At 49.4% G+C, this 27300-nt stretch overlaps 2 protein-coding genes across 8 annotated transcripts; both read left to right on the forward strand.

The window, feature by feature from the left end:
* The first annotated feature begins 2627 nt into the window (after positions 1–2627).
* Positions 2628–4766, forward strand: Hexim1 (HEXIM P-TEFb complex subunit 1). Its single transcript, XM_006970567.4, has one exon. It carries the CDS (start codon positions 3316–3318, stop codon positions 4381–4383), a length of 1068 nt encoding a protein of 355 aa, XP_006970629.1. The 5' UTR covers positions 2628–3315; the 3' UTR covers positions 4384–4766.
* A 13111-nt stretch (positions 4767–17877) lies between these two features.
* Positions 17878–24289, forward strand: Hexim2 (HEXIM P-TEFb complex subunit 2). 7 transcript variants are annotated; one of them, XM_076543467.1, is made up of 3 exons: positions 17878–18003; positions 19537–19640; positions 23274–24289. In XM_076543467.1, the coding sequence occupies exons 2-3, from the start codon at positions 19578–19580 to the stop codon at positions 24150–24152; spliced, it is 942 nt and encodes a 313-aa protein (XP_076399582.1). In that variant the 5' UTR covers positions 17878–18003; positions 19537–19577; the 3' UTR covers positions 24153–24289. The 7 variants fall into 7 exon arrangements, with proteins under 7 accessions (XP_076399582.1, XP_076399579.1, XP_015850611.1 ...); XM_076543464.1 differs by lacking the exon at positions 17878–18003 and adding an exon at positions 18649–18938; XM_015995125.3 differs by lacking the exon at positions 17878–18003 and adding an exon at positions 18694–18938 and having other exon boundaries at positions 19534–19640.
* The last annotated feature ends 3011 nt before the right edge of the window (positions 24290–27300 follow it).

The following is a 27300-nucleotide window of genomic DNA, read 5'->3' on the forward strand; positions in this document are numbered from 1 at the left end:
GCCATCTTCTGCCACATCCCATTTCCCTTTTTTTTTTTTTTTTTTTAAATTTATTTATTTATTATGTATACAGTGCTCTATCTGCAGACCAGAAGAGGGTAACCGATTTCATTACAGGTAGTTTTAAGCCACCATGTGGTTGCTGGAAATTGAACTCAGGACCTCTGGAAGAACAAGCAGTGCTCTTAACCGCTGAGCCATCTCTCCAGCCCCCCATTTCCCTTTTTCTTCTCTGTTCTTTGTCCCTGGTGCCTCCTAAGTAATGGATGAAGACAGAGAAAGGCAGGATTTTCAGACAGACATGAGTTTCTGGAAGTACAAGGAAAACGAGCTAGAATGGTAGTTTTCAAAACATCTGAGTGTCCCGGGGGGGCATTCCTGCTTGCTTTCCCCTTGGAGACAGACTGCTCCTCCCCTCCCCCACACCCCCATCATCACTCTGAAGTTCCTAAATCCTTTTAGTCTTTATAAAAAGCCTTTAACCCGGACGGTGACGTGAACCTATAGTTGCAATTACTGTGGAGGCTGAGGCAGGAGGGTCTGAGTCTCAGGAAAGACCACACTATATACCAAAGACAAAGTAAAATGTCCTTCATGCTACTTCAATTGCTCCACACCACCTGTCCACAAGGTCCCAAGTCCCAAGCAGCTTGGCTCACAAAGTTGCAACATAGATTTCCTTTACTTGCCATTTTGGCTCGTTGTGGTTGGGTTTCTTAGTGTAGTCTGAGCAACTTGAAACTCAAAACCTATCTTGTTTGCCCCAACAAATGCCTGCCATATGCATTGTTTGCAACCATTTGAAGTTGCTGGAAATAAAAAGAAACAATCCAGAGCTCCTGAGGGGGTGGGGGAAAGGATTTTGTGTTTTGTTTTTAAGTTATTTCTATTATTTTATGTATCTGAGGTTCCCCCCACCCCCACTGCGTGTATGTGTGAACCATGTACGTGCCTGGTGCTCATGGAGGGCATCAGATCCCCTGGATCTGGAGACAGTTGTGAGCCACCATGTGGGGTGCCAGGGCTCTTAACTGCTGAGCCAGCTTTCCAGACCTTGGATTTTGTGTTTCTGACAAAAATAAATGGTATTGAGTGTCAGGAAGACACGAGCTCTAGTTTGATCTGCCATTTAATTGTCGGGTGACCTTGGATAAGTCACTTTATTTCTCCAAGTCTTGGAGCTTTCTTATATCTAAAATGGAGGCTAAATCCTGGCCTGTCTCACATGGCTGTGGTGGTCAAATAGTTCTGTGCGTACAGCCTCACTGAATCACGGCTGGAATGCGAGAAGAAAAAGAAGCATGGGTCACTGGGTACTCCAGCAAAGGAGAAGCGGTAATTACGCCAAGGGGATGAAAGAGAGTTTTCGGGGTCCTTGGAGTGGGAGATCAGAGCCCGAACTCCTCTTAGGGGGGCACAGGACCCCCACTTCACCCCCACTCTGCCCTACGTCCCCGGGCCCGGCCACCGTTTTCAGGGACGGCCTCCGGGCCTCCTCGAAGCCCTCTCCCCGGCTCATCTCTGGACAACACCCCCGCTTCTTCCGGAAGCGCACTGACTCTGGGTCCCTCCCCGCAGAGACGTGCATCAACAGGCCCTCACTCCTGTCGCTGCTGGGGAAAGGAGTGCGGGCCCAGGGGCGCCCCAGGGCCCCGGAGGAAGCCATTTTCTTCGGCCGGGTCCCGGGTTCGGGGCGAGTCCTTCACCCCCACCACGCGCTTTCGGTGGGCTCAGGCGAAAGGCAAGGCCGCGGATGACCATTTTGCTGTCACCTCCGGTGTGCAGAAGGCTCTCGGCCAGGGTGGCTGTTCTCACCCAAGGGTCCCGAGGGTGCCTGGGGGCCGACGTCACTCAGGACTCGAACCCGCCCTCTCCTCTCCCGAGGCCTAGTCGGAGGCTGATGCACGACAGCCCGTCACACTGTCCCTTTAAGGCGGCACTTCTTAATTCTTCATTTGTTTACTTCTTCATGCGCTTTTCGGTTTTTTTAATAAATATTTGTCCACAATATCCTTCCGCTTATCGCTCTCCCAGGAGCTCGTCACCTGCCTGAGAGACATTATTGTGATTTTAAGAACCCGATGTCAGTAATCGGGACTAATATCTCTCTTTATAGGATGTAATCCTCCTTCACACTTCAGGGACTACTTTTTAGGGACAAACCATTTCTGCACTAGACGAAAACCGTTTGCGAGCATCAGAACCTCTCCGCCGAGAACGGAACACGACAGCGGTCTTTGAATCGCACCTTTTAATAAAAATATTCCGTCCAGGCTCCCAAAGGTCTTGGAATCTCCTCGTGTTCCTGAAGCACAATGGTACGGTCCAGAACCCGCCCCATCTCCTCCGCGATTGGCCCTCCCTCCGCAGAGAGACGAATAACTCTCGCCCAATGACCGCTCACGTTTCTTCAGCGGCCGCGAAGCGATGGGAGGCGGCGGCCCGGGAGACGCCCCCTACGCGGCCCGCGATTGGCTACGTTGCACGGCGCGCGTGGACGGCGGGTCCGAAAGGAGCGGACTACGGCTCCCGGCGGCCCCGCTCGGGGACTCCGTTACGCATGCGCACGGGCGGGGCCAGCGGGCTTCTATATATAAGAGGCGCCGAGGGCTAGGAGACAGCAGTTGGAAGTTGGCAGGTGGAAAGTCAGGTTGGGAGGGGAAGCCGGAGGAGGAGGCGGAAGAAGAGCTGTCTGAAGGGGGAGGGAGGGAGGGAGGAAAAGAGGAGGAGGAGGCGGAGGAGAACTGAGCGGAGCATCGAGCCAGAGGGGAGATGAGTTTGTCTGTCCTCGGCTAAGGCTCTGGCCCGGCCTGGGGAACTGGGAGCTCGGGTTGGAGCGACACCCGTGGAAGTGGGAGGAGGTAGCTCTGGGACTTTAACCCCTTGTGGGCTCTGCGGCAGGGGATTTAACCCTTTGTGGATTCGGCCCCTCGGAGGCAGCGTCATCGGGTAGTTTTAACCCCTTCGGGGCTGGGTTTAACCCATTGGACTTAAACCTCATCTCCTTGCCAACTCCTCCATCGTGGGAGCGCTCGGCGGGGAGGCGTGAAGCCCACCCCTCCGAACATTACGTACTGTGTGCCTGCCGCTGCACCCCCTTGGACCTGCTAGTTGGCCACGCTTGTGAGCGCTTAACCCTTTACTGACTTAACTCCAAGTTGCGATTGGAGTTTGCTGACAAGACGGACGAGAGGCGTCACTGCAGTCATTACCGGCCGAAGAGGACTTTGTTGGACATTTTCTGAAAAGAAAGAGAAACGTCTTTTTCCTTGAGCCAAAATTCCTCAAACTTCCAGAAGAGGACTCTACTAAGCCATGGCCGAGCCACTCTTGTCAGAACATCAACACCAGCCTCAAACTAGCAACTGTACAGGTGCTGCTGTTGTCCATGAGGAGCAGAACTCTGAGCGCCCCCCAGGCGCGGAGGAACGGGTGCCCAAGGAGGACAGTAGGTGGCAATCGAGAGCGTCCCCGCAGTCCGGCGGCCGTCCGGGGAAGGAGGGAGAGGGGGGCCTGAAGCTCCAGCCGCCCCCCCTGCAGACCAATGACTGTTCAGAATCGAGCTGCCTGGAAACGGGCGAGAAGGGCCAGAATGGGGAGGACCTATCTACTGGCGGTGCCTCCCCGTCGGTGGAGGGGGAAGCGATGCCCCTTGTCCTGCCAGGTCATGACTCGGAGGCCACCAAGTTGGGGGCTCCTGCCGCTGGAGGCGAGGAAGCATGGGGACAGCAGCAGAGACAGCTGGGCAAGAAAAAACATCGGAGACGGCCCTCCAAGAAGAAGCGGCATTGGAAGCCGTACTACAAGCTGACCTGGGAAGAGAAGAAAAAGTTCGACGAGAAGCAGAGCCTGCGAGCCTCGCGGGTTCGAGCTGAGATGTTCGCAAAGGGCCAGCCGGTCGCGCCCTATAACACCACGCAGTTCCTCATGGATGACCACGATCAGGAGGAGCCTGACCTCAAAACCGGCCTCTACCCAAAGCGGGCAGCCGCCAAATCCGACGACACCAGCGATGAGGACTTTGTGGAAGAAGCTGGTGAGGAGGACGGGGGCAGCGATGGCATGGGAGGGGACGGCAGCGAGTTTCTTCAGCGGGACTTCTCGGAGACGTACGAACGGTACCACGCCGAGAGCCTGCAGAACATGAGCAAGCAGGAGCTCATCAAAGAGTACCTGGAGCTGGAGAAGTGCCTCTCGCGCAAGGAGGACGAAAATAACCGGCTGCGGCTGGAAAGCAAGCGGCTGGGTGGCGTCGACGCGCGAGTGCGGGAGCTGGAGCTGGAGCTGGACCGGCTGCGCGCCGAGAACCTCCAGCTGCTGACCGAGAACGAACTGCACCGGCAGCAGCAGGAGCGAGCGCCGCTCTCCAAGTTCGGCGACTAGACTGAAAACTTTTGGGGGGAGGGGGCAAAGGGGACTTTTTACAGTGCTGGAATGTAACATTATATACATGTGTATATAAGACAGCGGACCTTTTTATGACACATAATCAGAAGAGAAAATCCCCCTGGCTTTGGTTTGGTAAATTTAGCTATGATGTTGCTTGTGTGCTTTCTCCTGTTCTTTAATTATGTGAAACTGAAGGGTTGCTTTTCTTGTTTTCCTCCTTAGACGTTGTTTCTTAATGTGCAAGTAATTTGACCAAGTTATAATGCATTTTTCTGTTAAAAAAAAAATCCCCTCCTTAAGCGGAGCTATGAGGTGGCCAAATCTGAGACCCATTGCAGTCATTCTAGTTATAATAAATTTAATGTTTGTAAATGTAACAGTTTCAGTGTGATTTCTTAGAGATTCAAAATCGTGCTGATTGTGTGATTGTACTTTTGAGGAGGGTTAAGAGTTAAATTTATCAGTTTGCAAAAAGACTTGAAGAAATTGTTTGCCCCCCCCCCCAATGGTTTTAATATACTTCAAAATACAGTTCAGGTAAAATACACTCAGTTTTATCTTCAGTACTTAAGTGTGCTTGCTTCCTAATACCTTTTCTTTCTTAATTAACCAGTTGCTGGGTATTTGGGGGTAAAGAAAGTAGCTACAGGCAGAACTTAGCATCTGCCCCTTGATGGCCTTTCAGAAGTGTGCTAGCAAAAGTATAAACCTAACTTAGCAATTTGTTAGATAACTGAAAGAATCATTTCATCTCTACATGTCAAGTTTTCAGTAATACTGGCTTCCTTTCTAAGCCCTCCCCCCCCCCCCCCCCCCCCCCCCCCCCGCACTCCAATAATGCTAGGAGTCCCTGGATGCCTAGGTGAAGCTCCTGGTAAACTTGCTTTCTTAGTACAAGCAGGAGATAAAACTTGTGGGGCAACTCTCTATTAACATGTTAGAGACAGAATACTGGTCTTGAAATGGCTAAGTGATCCGAGGACTTAGCTTCGGTCTCCACTACTTAAGTACTTTTCTCTTTAAGAAAAGCTGACCTTTCCATTAGAATCAACCTGAAATTTGAAATGCCCGTTTCTCCAAGTAAAGCTGGTTCGTGAGAGGGCTGGGTTAGGTGATGGACAGAAACCCTGCATGTTACCAGGACAGCGGATATTCTCAATCCACAGCTGCCTAGGTTAGGTACTTCTCTTGAAAATGGAGGAAGGCTCTGAGAACTAATTCCTACCACAGAGTCAAAAATTGTAAATTCACCCATTGTTCTTTGTCAGTATAGTTAATCCAACCCCCTCACCTGACCTGTGTCAGTTCCCTAGGGCCATTGTATTGCTCAAGTTATTAGCACACCGGTTCCTTAACCTGTAGCCTTAAAAACCACAGGGGAGGCTTGGGGGTCCACAGACCTCATAATTTATGTAGTCTTGTGAGATATATATTCACACACACCCACGGGTTCCAGAGACTCATGAGGTTGCCCAGTTCCTTGGTGGTCAAGAACCCCTGCACAGGGTGGGGGGCGCCCTTCTCTGCCTGTTCAGGCAGCTAAATTGGCAACAGTGGAGGTGATGGAAATTTCAAGAATGAAATGCTCCTTGTGGTGCATAAGCAGCGTATACAAATCAATAAATCAAGGGGAACTGTGCCAGTAGGAGGAAATGGGGGTCTTTAAAACCAGACTGTGCTGGTCCTATCCTGGCAGGTGGTTCACTGCAGAAACTGTAAAAACCAATTTTTCTTTGACCTAAAGATTGCATTAAATATTTATTTTGAAATAGTTTTCTTCGTGTTTTTCATTTTTTCTTCTATGACATCATGCAGCAGCCCTAGAAAACTGGCTGTCTGGGAGAAAGCAGCAACAGTGCCCTCTGGCTTTACCATGCAAAGCCATGCCTCATTTTGACTGCACCACAGTAGGATGTAGCAGTGAGAACCTCTGATTTGAGATCATTTTCCTAAGAAAGATTTACTAGAAACAACCTATCTCTCCTACTACTAGAAACAAGGTATGTCCAGAATCCACTCTGGGAAGACCTTAAATGCATTTATCATTAGGAAAAGGTGTACATCCTACTTTGAGGAGGCAAAACAATCCAGTTTTTAATAATACACAAATACTTAGTTTTAAGTATCTCTAAATTATTCTACTTCACTTGGGTTATGCAAATTTCTGTCTCAATATTTCAAAGGCACTAACATTTTTCTATGTTCTTGGGATGATAAATGTTAACATAAAACTCTTCTATCAACTTCCTAGATTGAAACAGAGACTATTGCTCTTCCAGCAGAGAAGACGATGAGTTGCCTGTAGTAACAGGGTTGTGATGACAAATGATCCTCCACCCCACCCCCCACACACCCCAACCTTTCATGCAAGTCTTTTGCCAAGCATTTTAACAGCTGCTCAGAAACTGTTCACTGGCTTACAAGTGAACAGTTTCCGCTTGTTCCTTTCCTTGTACTATGGCTGTAAATGAGAGGAGATTGCTTCCCAGACTGACAGGTAGACAGAACTTTTCCTGGGCCAGTCAAAAACATAGAGACCACTAAGAGGTAGAATCCTTTTGATTTCAGGGTTTTAGGGGACAGACCCAGAGAACTCAAGAGTGATTTAGATCCAAAAAATAGATATATATTCTCTCTCTCTCTCTCTCTCTCTCTCTCTCTCTCTCTCTCTCTCTCTCTCTCTCTCTCTCTCTCTCTCTCTCTCTCTCTTTGGTTTTTCGAGACAGGGTTTCTCTGTGTAGCTTTGCACCTTTCCTGGAACTCGCTTTGTAGACCAGGCTGGCCTTGAACTCACAGAGATCCGCCTGGCTCTGCCTCCCGAGTGCTGGGATCAAAGGCGTGCGCCACCACCGCCCTGTTAGATTTTTTCTTAAGTAATGGCCTGGGAATATAATGTAGTTCAGTTGGCACAGTGGTTCCCTATCATGTACATGGTCCGGAGTTTGATAACCCAGGCACGTACTCATGCCTGTAATCCCACCATTCAGGAAGTAGAAACAGGAAGATCAGAATTTCAAAGTCACTGTCCTCTACATAGCAAGTTCTAGGCCAGCCTGGGCTGGTTATGTGAGACCCTGTCTCAAAGTAATAAAAGGGGGAGGGGGCAGGGGACATAGCTAACTTGGTAAACCGATTGCCATGAAAGCTTGAGAACCTGAGTTTGTTCCCTGAACCCACATAAAAAAGTCAGGTGTGGGGGCCTGCACTTGTCAATTCTAGCAATCGTTATTGGCTCTCTCAAGAACACAACAGTTGCATATTTGATCAGTGGTTTACTTTCCACTTCACCCAGAATAAAAAATCCTTCACTTGGGGAAAATATGAATAAACACACTTTAAAGCCAGGTATATTATTTGCACACCTACAGTCCAACACTTGGAAAATAGAAGAGTCTGAAGCCAGTCTGAGCTATATAGTAGAAGCTTATCTCCTAAAACCATGGCTTTGTGATGTAGTTCAGTGACAGAGCAGCTGGAGCACTTGACTAGCACTGGGATCAATACTCAGCATCATCAAAACGAAAACCAATCCATACTTTACCCTAATGACTTCAAAGTTAGAGACACCGTGCTGGGGTGGTGCAGCTCAGTGGCAGAGTGCCTGCCTAGCCTGCACCAAGACTCTGGTTTTGATCTCCAGGTCTGGGGACACAGGAGGCAGAAAAACAAAAGGACTCCACAGAATCTAAAAGCAGAACAAAACCCCTACAACCTAATAGTGCACCTTCAGAAAATCAAGGGGTCAACATTCCAGCACAAAGGGACAAAGGATGAACCCCCCCACCCCATACTGAGGAGGGAGGATTGGCATTTTTGTTTGTTTGTCTAGGGATGTGGCCCCTAGCAGGTCCACCATGCCCCAATGGATGTGCACATGGGAGTACAAACTGGAATCAGCAGGCTACAACAAATCAATCAATCAATCAATCATTGAGAGTTGGTATGGTAGATCTGGGAGGAGTTAGAGGAAACTGATCAAATTACAACACTGAATGCATGCATGAAATTAATAAAAATATTGTCTTTTTAAAATTTTTATCAAAGGATTGCTATATGAAACCAAACATTAATCCCAATACTCCGTACTCCAGAGGCAGAGGCAGAGGCAGAGGCAGAGGCAGGAAGATATCTGTGAGTTCAAAACCAGCCTGGTCTACATAATAAAACCAAAACCCAGCCAGGCAGCAGAGGCAGGCAGTCTCTATGAATTCAAGGCCAGCCTGGTCTACAAAGTGAGTTTTAGGACAGCCAGGGCTACACAGAGAAACCCTGTCTCAAAAAACAAAAACAAAACAAAAAAAAACAAACAAACAAAAACCAAAACAGAACTCTAGGTAATTCTAAACACCTACATATGTTGCCCTAACCTACTTACATACCTAATGTTTGACAAATATTCCCAGTGTGGTCAAAAACTGACTATAATTGATAAAAGTACTTATATGGAGATCCTGAAGTGCACTTGAATTTGTGGGCTTTTGTCACTATTTTTTTTTTTGAGGGGGCGGGGGTTCGAGACAGGGTTTCTCTGTGTAGTTTTGGTGCCTGTCCTGGATCTTGCTCTGTAGACCTGGCTGGCCTCGAACTCACGAAGATCCACTTAGCTCTGCCTCCCTAGTGCTGGGATTAAAGGTGTGCACCACCACCACGGCCCGGCTGGCTTTTGTCACTATTGTGAGATGCAGTCTTACTCTACCCCAAGGCTAGCCTCAAAACCAGGACAATCCTGCCTCAGCCTTCTGAATGCTGAGGTTACAGGCATAAGCCAGCAGACTTAGCACTGGCTGTTTTCCTGAAGGGAGTAACTGCACATTTACATACCATGACCGAAATAAAATTCCACGATACTCTCACACAAAATACAAATTTCTGGTGTGTAAGAAATGAAAAGTAAGCCGGGCAGTGGTGGCGCATGCCTTTAATCCCAGCACTCGGGAGGCAGAGGCAGGTGGATCTCTGTGAGCTCAAGGCCAGCCTGGGCTACCAAGTGAGTCCCAGGAAAGGTGCAAAGCTACACAGAGAAACCCTGTCTTGAAAAACAAAAAAACAACAAAAAAAAAAAAAAACAAAAAAAAAAAAAGAAAGAAAAGTAATGTATTGTTTTTATTTTTGAAAGATTTATTTTTATGTGTATGTGTGCCTGCATGTATGTAAGTGCACTACAAGCCTACCTGGTGTCCAGAGGCCAGAAGAAAGTATTGGATCCAGATTACAGACAGGTGTTGTGTGCTGGCATGTGGGTGCTGGGAACCAAACCTAGGTCCTCAGCAACGGCAGCGAGTTCCAGTAAGTACTCAGCCACTCTCCAGGCCTCCTAGTTGTATGTGTAAGCATATCACACCGTTCGAGTGAAGGTCAGAAGACAACTTGTGGACCAGGTGTCCTGTCCTTCCACCATGCAAGTCCTGAGGATCCAACTTAGGTCATCAGGTTTGGTGGTAGCCACAGTCAGTGAAAGCCACTGAGCTATCTCACTGGACCCTAATACTTACATTTATTTTTGAGAGTCTTGCTATATAGGCCGAATTTGTAACTCCCCTGCCTTAGACTACTGAACTCTGGGATAAGAGGTTTGTACCACCACTCAGAAATATTTTCAAATTTAATCCTATTTATTTGGTTTTTTGGGAGAGGGTCTTGCTATGTAGCCCTTGCTGCTGGCCTGAACAACTATGTAGACCAAACTATACTTGAACTTGCAGTGATTCACCTCTCTGTAGGTCTCCAGAGTGCTGGGATTATAGGCAGCACCACCACACACAGCTATTTATTATTTTATTGTGACCAGGTCTCATTATGTTGTCCAGGTTGGTCTCAATTTCTAGGTTCCAGCCATGTCCTACCTCAGCCTCCCCAGTAGACTGGTATACATTACAACTAACTCAGAAAAACTTTTTTTTTTTTTTTTTTTTTTTTTTTTTGGAGACAGGGTTCCCTGTGTAGTCCTGGATGTTCTGGAACTTGCTCTGTGGACCAGGCTGGCCTGAACTCACAGAGATTCACCTGCCACCTGCCACCCAAGTGCTGGAATTAAAGGCATGTGCCACTATACCCAGCACCTTTGGGTTCTTATTGAAGAAACAAAGGCTGTTTTAGACAGATCGATTAACTTAGCTCTTATAAATCTCCCAAGAGCTGGGGGGGGGGGTAGTTCAGTATGTAGAACATACAGGGTTCAATCCCTAGGACACTCATCAACCTACAAACAGGGCATGGTGGTATACCTTTAATTTAAGTGCTTGGAATTGTAAATGGAGGCAGGATCTGGAGTTCAAGGTCATCCTCAATTACCTAGTTTAAAGTCAGCCGGGTCTACACTAGACTCTGTCTCAGAAAAACAAAACTACTTTAATAAACTTTTTCTTGAGTTTTACTTATAAAGAGGAGATTCAATTATGAAAAAATTATCTAACAACATGAACAGTAACTCTGATTCTACAACAAACCGTTCCACGTCAACAAAACTCAAAAGGCGAGCTGTTACAGGACGCTGGTAGTAAGTCTTGAAAATCTAGTGTGAGTTTTCCAGTTCCCAAAAGCAGTGCCGCTGGCTTTATTTATTTACTTTTTGAAGAGTCACTGTGCTGAACAAGAATAAGATGGTGCATACATTAATTCCAGCAGGTAGATGGACAGCTGTGAGTTCCAGGGCAGCCTGGTCTACTATCAAGTACCAGGAGAACCAGGGCTGTACAGAGAGACCCTGTTTCAAAACAACAAAAACAGAGAGTCTCACTGTGACACGAGCTGGCCTTAATGTGCTGTGTGGCTCAGGCTGACACTGAACTCTCAGCAATCCTCCTTCGTTGGCCTTCCAAGGGTTGGGAGTACAAACCACACCTACCTTAAACTGTTTCTTCAGGAATAGCAAAAATTCAGGGTTTGGGGAGATGGCTCAGTGGTAAAGTGGTTGATCCTCAAACATGAGAACCTGACTTTCACTCCCCAGAGCTTGCTGGCCAACCAGTGAGATTCTGTCTCAAAAGATAAGGAATAAAGCAAAAGAGGAAGGCACCTGACCTCTATGGCCTCTGCATGCATATTCGCACACATGCATACACCACACACACACACAAGTAAAAATTCGGAAGGGGATTTTAAGGTCTCCTCAGAAGTCATATACATACATACATACATACATACATATCTATCTATCTCTATCCATATATGTCTACATATACACACATATATATACACATATATATATACACATACATGTATGTACATACACACACACACATACATATATATAAAATCTAGTTCTGCTGTGACACGATCTCATGTAACCCAAGCTGGGTTCAAACTCACTCTGTAGCCACAGCTGGCCTTGAATTAGAATTACAGCTGTTTGACACCACATCTAGCCCCTGTCCCTGTTTTGTTTGAGATAGGTCTCACTATGTAGCTTTGACTAGCTTGGACCTCAATATGTAGACCAAATTGGCCTTGAATTCTCAGATATACTTGCCTCTGACTCTTGAGTGCTAGAATTAAAGGTATGCTCCACCAAGCCCATCTCTATTTTTGAAATTTTAATTTATATAAGTGTTTTACCTACATTTATGTGTATGCACCATGTGCATGCCTGGTGCCTGAGGAGGTCAAGAGTGTGTTGGATCACCTGGAACTGGAGTCCCACACAGTTATGAGCCACTGTGTGGGTGCTAAGAACTGACCCGGGGTCCTCTGCAAGAGCTCTTAACCACTAATTCATCTCCCCAGCACATACACACCGCTACTGGTCTGCAATGAACAAAATCTATTCCTGAATCCCAGCCACTTGGAAGAGGCCGGCAAATCTCTGTGATCCATGCCAGACAGGGCTACATAGTGAGACCCTGTCTTAAAACCATGGCACTGGGAGGCAGAGGCAGGTGGATCTCAAGGCCAGCCTGATCTACAGAATGAGTTCCAGGACAGCCTGGGCTACATAGTGAGATCCTGTCTTAAAAAAAACAAAATAAAAGGCAAAACCAAACCAAACAAACAAAAAACTCTTCTACAATGAAGCAAAATGTAAGAATTTTGGGGTACTTCAAATATAAGAATATGAGGGAAATGACCAACATCTCCCCAATAAGCTAATGAACAGAACTTGCTTTAGCCTCCAGAAGGCTACAGGAGGAAATTAATGGAGTTCTGAAGCCTTCTTTTAAGATTTATTATTTTTAGCCGGGCGGTGGTGGCGCACGCCTTTGATTCCAGCACTCGGGAGGCAGAGCCAGGCGGATCTCTGTGAGTTCGAGGCCAGCCTGGGCTACCAAGTGAGTTCCAGGAAAGGCGCAAAGCTACACAGAGAAACCCTGTCTCGAAAAACCATTTATTATTTTTAATGTCTGTGTGTAGGGGTGTGTGAACATGAGTACAAATGCTCTTAGTGGCCAGAGGTGTTGGATTCCCTGGAGACAGAAGGAAAAACAGTTGTAAGCCACCTGATGTGGATGCTGGGAAATGAACTTAGGCCCCCTAAAAGAGCACTTTGTGCTCTTCACCACTGAGGCCACCTCTCCAGCTCCCAGAGGACACGATAAACATGTAATTCTGCATACCTGGATAATGTCAATACAATTTCAGGCAAAAGCAAGATATCAAATTGGGGACTGGAAGGAACATCTTCCCTTTAGTTCTTAATAAATGTACACTTAGCCTAGTAACATTCAAACAATCTAAAAAGAGGAAAAAAACCACATGGTGGTACACGTGGAACCTAAACACTCAGGAAGGCAGGGCAAGGACTGAGACTTCAAGTTCAGCTTTGGCTACATATTAAGTTCATAGCCAGCCTGGTCCACACATTGAATTCCAGGATAACCAGGGCTATGCAGAGACCCTGTCTCAAAAATAAACAATCAAAAAAGGATGGATGGATGGATGGAAGGAAGGAAGGAAGGAAGGAAGGAAGGAAGGAAGGAAGGAAGGAAGGAAGGAAGGAAGGAAGGAAGGAAGGAAGGGTGGATCATGGGAACTACACACAGAAGCATAAATATTTCAGAAGCAAGTATCGGTAACTAGGAGTAATTTGGAGAAGCATTTCCACTTCTGCCTATGAATCCTATAGAGTGAGTGACTGGTCTCTAGGAGCTGGCCAGTCAGGTAAATATAAAATATCAATTACTTTATAGTAACAACTGCTTTGGTGCCATGAGACACTGACTCTACTCAGTTTCCGTAGATGGCTTCTCTTAGGTGTACGTCACAGGTGTATTGGTAAGGCAGGTCCTATATATGTGCTAATAAGTTTACTGGTGGGGAGGGGAAGGACATGGGCTCATGTGTGCTAGGCAAGCACTCTGCCATCAGAGCTGCATTCCCGGACCCCCTCAGGGCTTCTGAAGAAGCTATTTCGAAGCAGAAAGGGACGTCTGCACAGGTACAGAGAGTGGTCACTAGAAGTGCCTGGGAGGGAAGCACTGGTTGCCATTTCGAATCAGGAGCCTGAGGCGTTTAGGATCTTCCTGAGCCTCGCTGCTCTATCTGAGAACTGTCTGTATTCACTCTGTGTATGTGTATGCAGGTCATGCGTGTGGGCATGTGAATACACAAGCACCCGGATTCCAGAGGCAACCTTTGGTGCCATCTCCCACAGGCATATTCTTATTTACTTAGTTGAGACAAGGTTTCTTATTGGTCTGTAACTAGCCAAGTACACTCAGGTTTGCCTGGTCAGCAAACACCAGAGATCCTGACTCCCTAGCATCCCCCACCCCCAGTTGGGTTTCTTCTGTGTAGCCATAGCTGTTCTAGAACTTGCTTTGTAGACCAGGCTAGCCTCAAACTCAAGAGATTAGCCTAAAGATGGGCAGTGGTAACGCACACCTTTAATCCCAGCACCCAGGAGGCAGAGGCAGGGGGATCTCTATGAGTTCGGGGCCAGCCTGGTCTACAGAGCAAGTTCCAGGACAGGTTCCAAAGCTACAGAGAGAAACCCTGTTTTTTTTTTTTTTTTTTTTTTTTTTTTTTTTTGGGGGGGGGCGGAGAAGAGTTCAGCATGCCTATGCCTCCAAAATGCTGGGATTAAAAAAATGGGCCACCACACCTGGCATCTTTCTTTTGTCTATGAGTGTTTGTGTGCATGGATGTATTTGCTCCACATGCATGCCTAGTACCCAGGGAGGTCAGAAAAGGGCCCGGAACTGGAGCCCCAGTCCACTAAGAGAAGTAAGTGCTCGAGACTACTGAGCATTGCTCCAGGCCCCTAGCAACTTCTTTTACTTGGGTTCTGGGGACTGAACTCAGGCCTTCATGCTTACATACTTTAAAGGCAGAGCTGTCTCTCCCTCCCACTGTTTGTTTGTTAAGATAGGGTCTCACTGCAGCTCAGAATGGTGTCCAATATGACAACCACCTGCCTCAGCCTCCTGAGTATAAGGATTACAGGCATGAGCCACCACCCCCAGCCATTCCCAACTATTTAAAATCAAGGAATGGAAAAGCTCATGTGTCATCCTTAAGTACGGTTAAGCCTTCATCTATAAATGAGTAACACATTTCTGCACCTGGTATAGTATTGCCATTTAGTAGCATCTAAAGGTTTAACTAGATTGCTTCACAATGGAGGATGAATCACAGGAGTCTAGGGGCCTCCTCCAATAGACTCTTGACAAAAGAACCACAGATAACCTCGAAGCCCCCTTTCAGCTCCTATGACTACTTGACTCCTACCAAGTTAATGCCATCTTTCTCTAACTCATCCCCACTCCAACTCTCTGTTCCTGTGCATGCTAAGCCAAATGCTCTTCCACTGAACTACACCCCTATTTTTTTTTGGGGGGGGGAGGGTGTCTCTGTGTAACAGCCCTAGCTGTCCTGGAACTCAATCTGTAGACCAGGCTGGCCTCAAACTCACAGAGATCCACCTGCCTCTGCCTCCAGAGTGCTGGGATCAAAGGTGTGCGCCACCAGCACCTGGCTTCATTTTTTTCTTTTCTTTTGGAGACAGTCTAAAACTATAGCCAAGGTCAGCCTCCAATTTGTGGATAATCCTCCTGCCTCTGCCTCCCAAGTACTGGGATTAGCATGAGCCACCATACCAGGCTCTTCATTTTTTCTTGATCAGGGTAAAGTGAACATGACAGATGGAACTACAGGATGAACAGTACACTGGTGCTTCAGTGAGTTCTTAAACAGGTGTTTAGCTACTTGGCTGACACCTGGAACCCTAGCTAAGACAAGTGGGCTGCTATGAATTTAAGGCCACCGAACAGCCAGGTGGATCTTTGTGAATTCGAGGCCAACCTGGTCTACGGAGTGAGATGAGAAACCCTGTCTCGAAAAACCAAAATAAATAAATAAACAAATAAGTAAAATAAAATGTTGTTTCTCCTGATTTACAATTTAAAAAAAAAAAGGCCACTGAAGTCTATGAAGTGAGGTCTAGGTCAGCCTGGGCTACAGAATATGGCCATGTCTCAAAAAAAAAAAAAAATGTAGTTCACATTTTGAATTAAGAACTCTAATGGGGGATGGGGATAAAGCTCAGTTGGAAGTATGATTGCCTAGAATGCACAAAGCTCTGGGTTCAATCCCCAATACCACATAAATTGTATATGACGGTACACTCCTGTAATTTTAGCACTCAGAAGTACAGGCAGGATGACCAGGAGCTCAAAGGTCATTCCTGGCTACAAAGAGTTCCAGGCCAGCAGGGCTCCAGGAAACCCTGTCTTAATCTTAAATCACAATTGAAGCAGTGGTGTACACCTGGGAACATTTGAGGGGCTCAAACAGATGGCTCCAGGCCAACTTGGGCTAAACAGAGACCCTGTCTGAAAAAACCAAGCAAACCACCACAATAACAACAACAGTAACAAAACCCTGAAGACAGACCCATTCGGAGGCCAGCAATACAGCTCACCGGGTACAGGCCTTGCTGCCAAGCCTGACAACAGGAGTTCTCACCCTAGGAACACAGGTGATGGAAAAACTGACTCTCACAAATTCTGACCTCCACATGTGTGCATGAACACACACAAAGAAAGTAAATAATATTGGGTGTGGCGGCACATGCCTATAATCCAAGAACTTGGGAAGTGGAGGAAGGAAGTTCAAGGCCAGCTTAAACTACACAAGGAGTTCGGGGTCAGTCTGGGCTATCTGAAACTGTTTCGAAAGTCCAAGGGGAAAAACAGCCTGGTATAGAAGCTCACACCTGTAATTCCAGCACTAATGTAGCTGAGGCAGGAGGAATACCCTGAGTTTGAGTCCAGTCTGGGCTAGAGTAAGACATCTCACAAAAACAAAAGAACGATAGTTTTTGTTTGTGAGGGAGCTGTAAGATTTTTTTTTCTTCAAAGCATCTGAGGGACGCAGGGAGAAATTAGTTTCAACTATGAAGTCATCACATAAGACTATTTTATTTTGAAATGAGTCTCACAATGTAGCCCTGGCAGGCCTGGAACTCTCTATGTAGACCAGGCTGGCCTCGAATTTGTAAGAGATCCACCACACCCAGTCAGAAAGACTTTTTTATTAATACAGGGAGCAGTTCTTCAACTTGGAAGAAACTTGCATGGGTCCCACTGTTAAAGCAAAGGCCTAGGAATGAGACCTTCTATAACTAGCAGTAAAATTCGATACAGGGAGCCCACAGATACCAATGGCTAGTTAACCACCTACTCCAGAGCCTACCTGGACACAATTTTAACTGACAGCTGAACTACAAAACTATCATTTGAAGGTGTAGCCTGGAAAGCGCTAGGAATCTGTGAGTCAGTAAGAGAACATCACATCAAATGCCAGCCGTTGAAACCCTGGCACTGCTATAATTTTAAGTTTATTCTTTCAAAGAAATGTCTCCCCTAAATCCTATATATCATACATAAAGTAGATCAAAACTGCCCTTTCTATTTAAGTACCTTCTACATCTACAGGACATATGTATGGCTCTAGTAACAACGGAACATTGGCACAGAAAATCCTCTTTAGTTTGTGGAACAAGACTGTCAACGGGACATTGTGTAGGCTTACAGAGATCACACTGGAATTAGCTCGCTTTTCCCTTGGAGCATAGCTATTTCGCCCATAAGTTTACAGCTCGGATTTCAAAACGCAAACAGATGTCTTTGAAGCATCCGAAATGGGCCACTCCATTTCTATTACTGGACCGTGGTGACTCTGAATTCTTTTCTGTTCCAACCCTGCAAAGGGCAGAACCCCATCCATCCCTTTGTTGTAAAATTCTGAAGTGGGGCAGCACACTTTAGGAGTTTCCAAAAGTGGCTAGTGACGTTCGAGATCAGGCCATCGGGGGAGTAAGGGGCTCGATGGGAGAAAGCTTGAGGGCAAGAGAGCTCAAGAGATTTCCAGGCACTGAGCTCGAGCCTTCCACGTGCCCGGATCTAGCTGGTCCCCGGGGAGGTGGTGGTTGCTATAGTAGTTAGAGGGCTGTTGCTTTTCGCAGCCCGGAGAGGTGGGATGGACTCGGTGGATGGGGGTGGGGAGAGGTGGGTGCGATCCGGCCGGGCGCCCCTCCGAGCCTCCAGCTGACCAGCCCCGGAGGCCAGGGCGGCCACCTCGGCCCGTCCCTGCGAGCCAGGGTCTCCGACTGGCGTCGCGCCCACCTCGTCCTCCGGACGGGGGGATCTAGCCACGCCGGGCCTCGCAGCCGTCCCCGGAGTGAGTGGGGGTGGGGAGAGGCCTGGGCAGAGCTTGGCCTCAGGACCCGCGTCCCGGTGGAAGCACAGCAAAGGGGAAGCCGTCTCCTTGGCCTCTCCTCTGCTGGGACCGCGGGAATCACCCCAAAACCCCGCTCTCACGGGCGGGGCGGCGGGGCTGCGGGGCCGCCGGGACGGTTTGAGGACGGGGCTCGGCCGGGGAAGACACCAACCTTCACCCTCCCCGGCCCCCGACCCGACTCCCCGCCGTCTCCCGGAGCCGCCTCTTCGGGCAGCCCACTCGGCCCGGCCTCTCCCCGCGCCCGGACCACCCCCCATGGGGTGCTCTCACTGCGCAGCGAGTCCCTCCGCTGCCTCCTCCCAGCCCAAAATGGCGGCGGCGGCGGCCACCGAGCTGCTCGTCGCCTTCCTCAAAGCTAGGGATCCCTCCGCGCGCAAGCCCCGCCCCGCCCCGCCGGACCTATTTTTCTCCCTGGTGAAGACTAACGCCATCAATGAACTCTTTTAATTGAGTTCTGGCAGGGCGGGTCTAAGTTGTGCTTCCGCACGGCTAGTTGTTGACAAAAGTGGGGAGATTGACAGACGGGGGACCCAATCAAAGGAGAGACTGGTGAGCGCGGGAGGTCCACGCAAAAGCAGACGGGGTTGGGCGTGCCTGGGTCCGGGTATTGACGTAAGGGAGCGTGAAGGTATCCTGGGCAGCGTTCCTAGCGGGGAAGAACTACAACCCCCAGCAGTCATTGCGCTGCCAGGCTGTCCTCTTCGTCCGCCCCCCCCCCCCCATCTCCCCCCATCTTAGTGCCTGAGCGGCTTGGCCAGAGCTGCTGCTACTGCAGCAAGAGGTAGGGCTGAGGCGTTGAGAATTTCATGGACAGGCGGTCGCACAGAAAGACACACAGAGGTAGTGGTGTACACTAAGCCCTTGACAGCAAATAGGTCAGTCCCACCTTTGCTAAAACCTCCCTCCCATGACTATTCCTCCTCTTCCAAGAAATCCATTTTTTACCCCATTTGATTTTCCCTGGCAGCTGCATGTAGTCTGAAGACTTCTGTCCTCCATTTCCCCGTCCCCTGAGGCAGGAGGGTAGCCATCCAGGCCCTGTAGACAAAAAGACTTAGCCTGTAGGTTCTGTCCAGGTCCCAGCCTGGAGAGCTTGAAGGCGGTCAAGACCGGCTTCCAGGAGCCGCAGACTCACCCTGTCCCCCAGCTTCCCCAAGCAGCTTCTACCTCACTGTCGAGGGGGGAAAATCTTAGGCCTACCTTCCTAACTGCCAGCCTGGTCTTCACTTGTTAGGAGCATGGAGGCCTGGGGCCCGAGGAACAGGATCAGGGAGATGGTCTCTCTGTCCCATTTGACCCTTTGCTGGCTAGAGGTGTGAAAACTAGGGTGTGGAAGCAGCCTTCGGGGCCTTCCTCTGAAAGTGAGGGCGAGCAGGTCTGGGGCCACAAAATGGCTGCTGCTGCTCGGGCAAGCAATTCCTGACCAACCAGATTCTGCCCGAGGACTTAGGTTTCTGTTGTTGTTCAAAGCAGGTGATGCTAGTTAAAAGCATCTACTGAAAGAGTAGGAGAAGATGGCCACTCTGAACCATGCCAGCTCTAACACAGACTCACCAGCAGCCCTGGAGAAGGCGAAGGTAAGTACCCACCCCTCCCAGCCATCTGAGAACCCTAAACATGGGGTCAAAGAAGCCAAAATCTTAGTTTTTTTTGTTTCAAATGTGCTGGTAGATTTAGAAAACCGGTATCTTTTATTTTATTTCTGTTGTTTGTGATGTGGGGGTGGGTCTTTCTATGTGTCCCCAGCTGGCCTCGAACTTGCAACAACACTCTTGCTTTAGCCTTACCAGTGGTGAAATTACAGCCCGCACCACCACACCCAGCTAGAAAGCCAGTGTTTTAAATGAGTCTTGCACTGAGCTCTGGGAAGTAGGCCAGAATGTGACTCAGTGGTATCTCATGAATTCCTAAAAGCCCTTCAAGGTAGGAATCGCTTCCGATTGTCAGAAGCTAAAGCTCTGAGGGCTGCAGTAACTTTTCCAGAATCGTGCAGCCTATAAGCAGCAAAATTCCAGTTTAAACTCAGTGTCTTCTGGTAAGAGAACCTTGCCTCTCACTTAATGACAAGTCACTTCAAGGTCAAATAACTTGGTTGTATATTTGCACTTTTCTTTTTCCAGGCTGAGAACCAAGAATGAAACAGGAAAAAAGTTTTTGGTCTAAAGGGGATGAGGGGTAGGCAGGAAAAACTCAGAGGGGAGAAAGATCCTAAAGCCCCCAGGAAATGGCACTTTATGGGCTGGACAGGAGCCCACAGGGCCCCAGCTCATGCTCTTCTCTCATTACCCACGCTTCCAAAATATAGAGAGGCGCGACTCAGAGAGCTGTTTTGTTGTTGTGGGTTTTGCATTGCTGGGATTGAACCCAGGACCTTGCAAATGCTAGAAGAGGGCTTTATCCCTAAGCTACATCTCAGCCCTGTGCGGTTTGCTGGTTTTTTTGTTTGTTTGTTTTGTTTTGAGACAGGGTCTCTCTATGTAACAGCCTTGGCTGTCCTGGAACTGGTTTTGTAAACCAGGCTGGCCTCGAACTCAGAGATTTGCTTGCCTCCACCTCCCAAGTGCTGGCATTATATGTGTGTGTCATAATGCCTGGCTCAGAGAAGCTTTTGACCCATCCTACCTAGCCATTTCCAGGATTTCTTAGACTTTGAAATTCATGGCATGTCAAGGCTAGAAGGTTCAGAGAGGACGAGAGGGTGACTCATGCAGGTTACAGAGGTTCCTTTAAACAGTGATCATGGCGGTAGAGGGACAGCATGGAGACAGCAGGTTAAGCTGAGGGACAGAGCTGGTTTGGGGCAAGAATCACGAGGGGACTGAGGGCTGGGAACAGGTAAATGATTGTGAGCATACAAATAAGCCATCCTGTATTTGTATGTCCAGTACTTCGTCTCTCTAGGATGGGCAACAGATCATGTTAGTTGGCCCAAGCCACCTGTGGGACGAGGCCAGTCACTTATGACTGGTGATCTTCCTGCAGGTGAAGGAACACAAGAAGCAATTCATAACATCTCTCCACCCCCGAAATCCCCTTAGGGTCTTTAAACCACACAGTAAGACAGGCAGCATATGTGTAATCCCAGCACTCAGGAGGTTGGGGCAGGAACGCTGAGGCTTGGAGACCAGATTGGGCTACAGAATGAGTTCCAGGCTATCCTGGGCTACCAAGTGAGACTGCTTCCCAAACAACCCTCCCCAAAAAAAACAATCCATCAACACCTGTATATATTCATATACTATACCCCTGCTCTTAAAAGGCTGCAAATAGTTTGTCCCCCAGTGTAAACCCTAAAATCCCCTCCTACTCAGAGGCCAGCAAGATGGCTCAGCAGGTAAAATACTTGCACCAAGCCTGACAACCTGAGTTCAACCCCCAGGATCTACATGGTAGGAAGGGGAAACCAACTCCCATATTATCTTCTGACCTACACACACACACACACACACACACACACACACACACACACACACTCCAGCCATGTCATTAGAGTGTGTCTGTACACACACAAAGAAGGTAAATGTAATCAAACTTTAAAAAGGGACCCCTGCTCAGATGCCGTTTGTACTGTATAAAACAGCATGCCCATGACTGTGGTTATTATTAGAAATCTCCTAAACCACAAACTTAGAGTAATTTGTTCGCTATCCCCAACACCCAGGACTCCCACCCTCACCACACAGATAAGCAGATGCCTTTGTGGAAGGCATCTCTTCTTCCCTCCCCTCCCCTCTCCCAAGGTCTCCTAGTATAGCCCTGGCTGGCCTCAGACTTGACAGGCTGGCCTCAAACTGAGGGATCTCCTTGCTCCGTCCAGAAGTGCTGGGATTGACAGATGCTTTCTCTACCTCTTCAAAGTTCCAGAATCTCCTCGCAACCTCTCCTTGGTTAGGACCTTCTGCTGCTTCTCACATAAAGAGAGAAACAGACTCATGTTTACTGAGCATAGGGCAGAATGGCACATTCTCAGGGGATGAAGATTTACAGTAAACAGTAATGTGTTAGGTGCTGTCTGTGATGTTGCTTGTGTGGCATGATAGAGTAGCTGGGGAGGGGAGGGAGGGAGGGAGGGAGGCGGGCAGTTTCCATAGGGTCTTCATGGGGAGCATCACTTCACAGTCCGCATTAGAACTGAAACGGGAAATAGAAAGGACCAGCCGTGCAAAGAGCTGGAAGCAGGTTTAGTTCTCTAGTTTTCGGGGAGGGGGTAGAGAATCCCTTTTCCAAAGTTAGTAAGTTCAGACCCTGGCCTGGTAACACAGGCTTATAATCCTAGCTACTCTGGAGGCTGAGGCAGGTGGATTATAAATTCAGGACTTGCCTGGGAACAGAATGAGTTCAAGTTCAGCCTGGAAAACTAAGTCAAAGGGCTGAGAATGTATCTGCGTGACATTGCTCCTGCCGACCACGTCTAGGACTCTGGCTTCAACAAAGTTATTGAGTTCACAGCTAGTTCTAGTGTCATACACCTGTTACTACTCCCAGCTCCTTGTGAGACTGAGGCAGGAGGATGGTGAGTTTGAGGCTAGCCTGGGTTACACTAGGAAGACCTCAATTTCAAGGAGAGCAGAGCATTAAACCAAGTATAAATCCCATCTGAATGTGGGTAGCTGTGAAGGTGTTGAGGTAGCCCAGGCTGTCCCTGAGCCTGGCTTGAGGTCCTGATCCTCCTGGCTTCACCCCACCCCCTCCTGCTGGGATTTACAGGTGTAGGCTCCCACATCTAGCTTCCCTAGCTCTGCTTTGAATAGTCCATGTGGAATGCCTGCTCTAGGTCTGGTGTGGTTCTGGACATTTAAATGGGCAGTGATGAGCTGGAGGAGGATGCTCAGTTCACGGCTACCCAGCAGGCGTGAAACCCTGGATTTGATCCCCAGCACTGCATAAACCAGGCTTGGCGGCATATGTCTATAATCCAGCATTCGGGAGGTGGAGGCAGGAAGATCAGAAGTTCGAGGTCATTTTGGTTGCACAAATGAGTTCAAAGCCAACCTGGTCTATGGAGATGCTATGTCAAAAAGAAAAAGGAAAAAGAACTGACCAGTGACAGTGCAGTAGTCACTGGGAGACAGGTAACTAAGTAAATTGTAAGAGGGTGAGGGACTGGAGAGTGACCACTTGAGGCAGGTGTGAGAAGGGGGCTGGGTGGGCTGGGAAGGATTCTCCTCCCAGGGAAAGGCTCTCACCCTCGCCGTCCTTCCTCTCTCTAGACCCCTGGTGGTCTGCCGAGCCCCCAGATAGCCAGTGAGCCGCATGACTTCCGAGGTCCCCTGCTTCTGCCATCAGGAAAGGAGGTTGACTCGGAGGATGAAGGCGTCGCTCCAGCTGGGGGTGCCTCAGGTTGTAGCAGCAGGGCTTCTCGGACCCAGAGCCCCCGGCCCTGTTCGGTGGAGGCGGTGCTGGCCCGAAAGAAGCACCGCAGGCGGCCGTCAAAGCGCAAGCGGCATTGGCGGCCTTACCTGGAGCTGAGCTGGGCCGAGAAGCAGCAGCGAGATGAGAGGCAGAGCCAGAGGGCCTCCCGGGTCCGCGAGGAGATGTTCGCCAAAGGCCAGCCCCTGGCTCCCTACAACACCACCCAGTTCCTCATGAACGACCGAGACCTGGAGGAGCCTGACTTGGACGTGCTCCACGGGCCATCGCACCCAGGCTCCAGCGGGGAGAACGAGGCAGGGGACAGCGATGGGCAGGGCCGAGCTCACGGGGAGTTTCAGCAGAGGGACTTCTCGGAGGCCTATGAGCGGTACCACACCGAGAGCCTGCAGGGCCTCAGCAAGCAGGAGCTGGTGCGAGACTACCTGGATCTAGAGAGGCGGCTGTCGCAGGCCGAGCAAGAAACTCGGAGGCTCCAGCAGCTGCAGGGGCGCCCCGGCAGGCAACCCTGTCAACAGGTGGAAGAGCTGGCTGCTGAGGTGGAGAGGCTCCGGACTGAAAACCAGAGGCTCCGGCAGGAGAACGAGATGTGGAACCGAGACAGCAGCTGCTGTGACCAGGAGAAGCCAGCCACAGAAGGGACCCCCAGGCCCAAGGATGAGGCCCCATTTCATACCCAGGCAGGCCAGCTGGGTCACAGGGAGGCAGGTGACAGATGAAAGCTACTCCCCGCAACCCCTCCCTCCACTGAGAACTGCTAAGACAGGTCAGAGTTTCCTCTTGTCATCTCCATGATTGGGTCTTGGATGTCATCTTACCTTTTACAGAGGAATTAAATGACCTTGTGAGAACCAGTGGGGGTGGCTAGAATTGATTTCACGAGGGCTGTTCTTGAGACTCAAAATTCCTTTGTATTTAAAAAAAAACAACTTATTTTTATGTGTGTGGGTGTTTTGCTTGCGTGTATGGCTGCGCAGCACATGGGTGTGGTACCAGTAGGAGCCAGGAAAGGGCATTGGATCCCCTTGGGACTGGGGTTACAAACAGTTGTGAGTTGCCATGTGGGTGCCGGGAACCGAACCTGGGTCTCTAGAAGAGCAGTGTGTGCTCTTAACCACCGAGCCATCTCTCCAGCCCTCTTCATTTTCTGGAGTTTGTTTGTTTATATTCTGGAAGAGTCTCATAGCTGAGGCCGGCCTTGAACTTCGGACCCTTCTGTATTCACCTCCCGAGTTCTGATATACCGGATGTGCACCTCAATGCCTGGTTTTGGCTGGGCTGTGCATCCAATGCATGCTAAGCAGGAACTCTACCAACTGAAGCACACCCCAGCCAAAATCCTTCTGTTGAGGCTGAAGAGATCATGAGTCAGTGGTTAAGAGACCTCACTGTTCTTTTAGAGGACTGGAATTTGGTTCCCTGCATCTATAGATGACTCACAACTGTCTGTAACTCCAGCTCCAGAGGATCTAATGCCGGCTTCTGACCTCTGTCACAACTACACACATGAATGTACGTGCATATACACATATAAACACATAAGTACAAAATCCTAAAACAAAAAAAAACTTGTGGGCTGGGGATATAGGTTAGTGGTGGTAGTACATTGGCCCAGCATTCTGGAAGCATGGAGTAAACCCAGTCCCAGAGAGGTCTCAGTTTCCCCTTGTCCAAGCCTGAAGAGACAGCCAGCTTCTAGATGGGTTCCCATTGGTTCTCCAGGATACCCAAAGCACACTCTGAGTCTTGGAGCAGTGATCCTGAGGGGTTAGAGGTTGGGGGCAGGTGATGGGACCTCAGTCGGGAGCCCCCAGGTTCAGCCAGAACCTGACATTCCAGTTGCCGCACGATAGTGGGACTGGGAACAGTGCCTGTAATTCCGGCCTTCGGGCAGGAGGGTCACAAGTTTGAAGCCAGCCTGTGCTACAGAATGAGACCCTCCTGGAGGAGCTGGAAGCCTCCCTGGGAGGAGAAAGCTCAAGCCTGGAGTTGGTTCAGACGTTGTTCCCAGGTTCCCCCACCACGCTTCAGAGGGCTGAGCCTCCTTGGTCTTGACAGTCCCTCACCCTGGCTTCCAGCCTAAGCTAGTCATTAGAGTTCATCCCCTTACCTCTGGGAGGGACACTTAGAAATAAGCACCCAAGATCCACTGCTGGCAGATAAAGCCATAAGGTAGAGGGGACAGGAAGTGGATCCTTAGCTGAGCTTGTCTGTAGAGCCTTCCTGCCGTCTCCCTTGGCATCCTCCTCCTGTTGGCCTAATTAAGTGTGTGATCAATTCGCTGTGAAGTATGAGCCATAGGCCTGACTCCACGATGGAGTGGGAGGGGGGTTAGTGTAGAGAATGCAGTGTGCTCCCCACCTCTGAGGTGGGTACCATCCCTGTGTCATCTCTGCCTGGTGCTGAGGATGACTTCAGTGGTGCCAGGGGAATTTAGCTCACCAGTGAGTCCCTGTCTCAGGCACCAGGCACAGAGAGGAGCAGAGACCTCAAGGACATAGCCTCCTTTCCCTTCCAGAGGTTTGGAACGACCCCATTGGCCAAGGGAAGGGCTCAGGACTGGGAACTGTTAGGATGGAAATGTTGACAAACCCTGTGTATTGCCAGGACAACTTTTATTTCTGTACGGCCACACCCAGGCCTGGCCAGCACCTTCTACAACAGACTGGAGGGAGGAATTGGTTTCAAGGGAAAGCAAAGCTCCAGGCTGAGGCATCTGTCCCCAGAATCCTGGTCAGAGGTTTTGCCTCCTTTTCTTGTATTCCCAGACAGTTGGCGGGAATGATCGTCCCCACTTTGCAGATGGGAAACCCAAGTTTCAGAGAGGAAGTGACTCTCCAGATTCCAGGATAGCTTACCTCCCCTGGGGGGCGGGGGGGGGGGGGGGAGCTGCAGTAGACTAGCCTGGGTCCCATGGCCTGCAGCCTCCCAGCTGCTGCATTCCACAGAACAGAGCCAGGAGCTGAGGGAGGACCAGGACAAGGTTGTTTACCCAGAGGCAAGGAGGCTCCGTGTGTGTGTGTGTGTGTGTGTGTGTGTGTGTGTGTGTGTGTGTGTAAAACAAGGAGGGGGAGATTCCAAAGGGCTGCTGGTGTGTGGGGGGAGGTTTGTGGAGCAGGGTGTGGGGTGGTCCATGTGTGGCATGACGGCACGTTGCTGGGCAAAGGGCAGGTGAAGAGGCTGGCCCCTCTTGGTCTAAGCTGAAGAGCTGAGGAGTGTGAGGAAGACAGGAAAGCTGCCAGCCATCTCCACCCCCTCACATACACACAAAATGGCTGGAAGGCTCTTGGCCAGGATAGCCAGAGGCGAATTAATTTCCCCAAGGCTAGCAGAGTGTGTGTGTGTGTGTGTGTGTGTGTGTGTGTGTGTGTGTGTGTGTGTTGGGGGGATGACAATGGACAGGGTGGAGCAAGAAGAAAACAAAGCAAGGGTGTGATCTCGGCAAGGGTCAGGCTTGGGGAGAGTCGCAGCAACTCTGGCCTCCAGCTGGTCCCCCAGTCTCAGGGTCAGCAGTGTTAGAAGAGGAAGCCATCTTGAGAATGCAGTACTAGGGAAAGATGGAGGCCAGGTGTGAGTCCCCTTCATGTGCCCCCCACTTTCTCTTCTGCTGCTCTCCTTGGCAGCCAGATATGGAGGTCTGGACTCTCTACGCCGGTGTACACCAGCGGCCACTTCCTCACAGCCACAGCTGGGAACACTGGCTTTCAGAACAAAGCTCAGTGGCCTGCTTCCCCCTGATCTCTTGATTACTGGGCCAGGAGAGGTCTGCAAAGCAGTTCTTCATGGGACTGCTGTGGAAGCGTCCCACCATGCCTGCTTGCCTGCCTGCCCGGCCGGATCTCTCTCTCTCCTCTCTGTCAGGGACTC

This window comes from Peromyscus maniculatus, chromosome 8, assembly GCF_049852395.1.
Source record: "Peromyscus maniculatus bairdii isolate BWxNUB_F1_BW_parent chromosome 8, HU_Pman_BW_mat_3.1, whole genome shotgun sequence".
Taxonomy (NCBI): Eukaryota; Metazoa; Chordata; class Mammalia; order Rodentia; family Cricetidae; genus Peromyscus; species Peromyscus maniculatus.

Coding starts and splice junctions, on each gene's coding strand:
- Hexim2 (XM_076543467.1), top strand. CDS start 19,578: ATGGCCACTCTGAACCATGCCAGCTCTAACACAGACTCACCAGCAGCC. Junction 19,641..23,273: donor CAGCCCTGGAGAAGGCGAAG/GTAAGTACCCAC, acceptor TCCTCTCTCTAG/ACCCCTGGTGGTCTGCCGAG.
- Hexim1 (XM_006970567.4), top strand. CDS start 3,316: ATGGCCGAGCCACTCTTGTCAGAACATCAACACCAGCCTCAAACTAGC.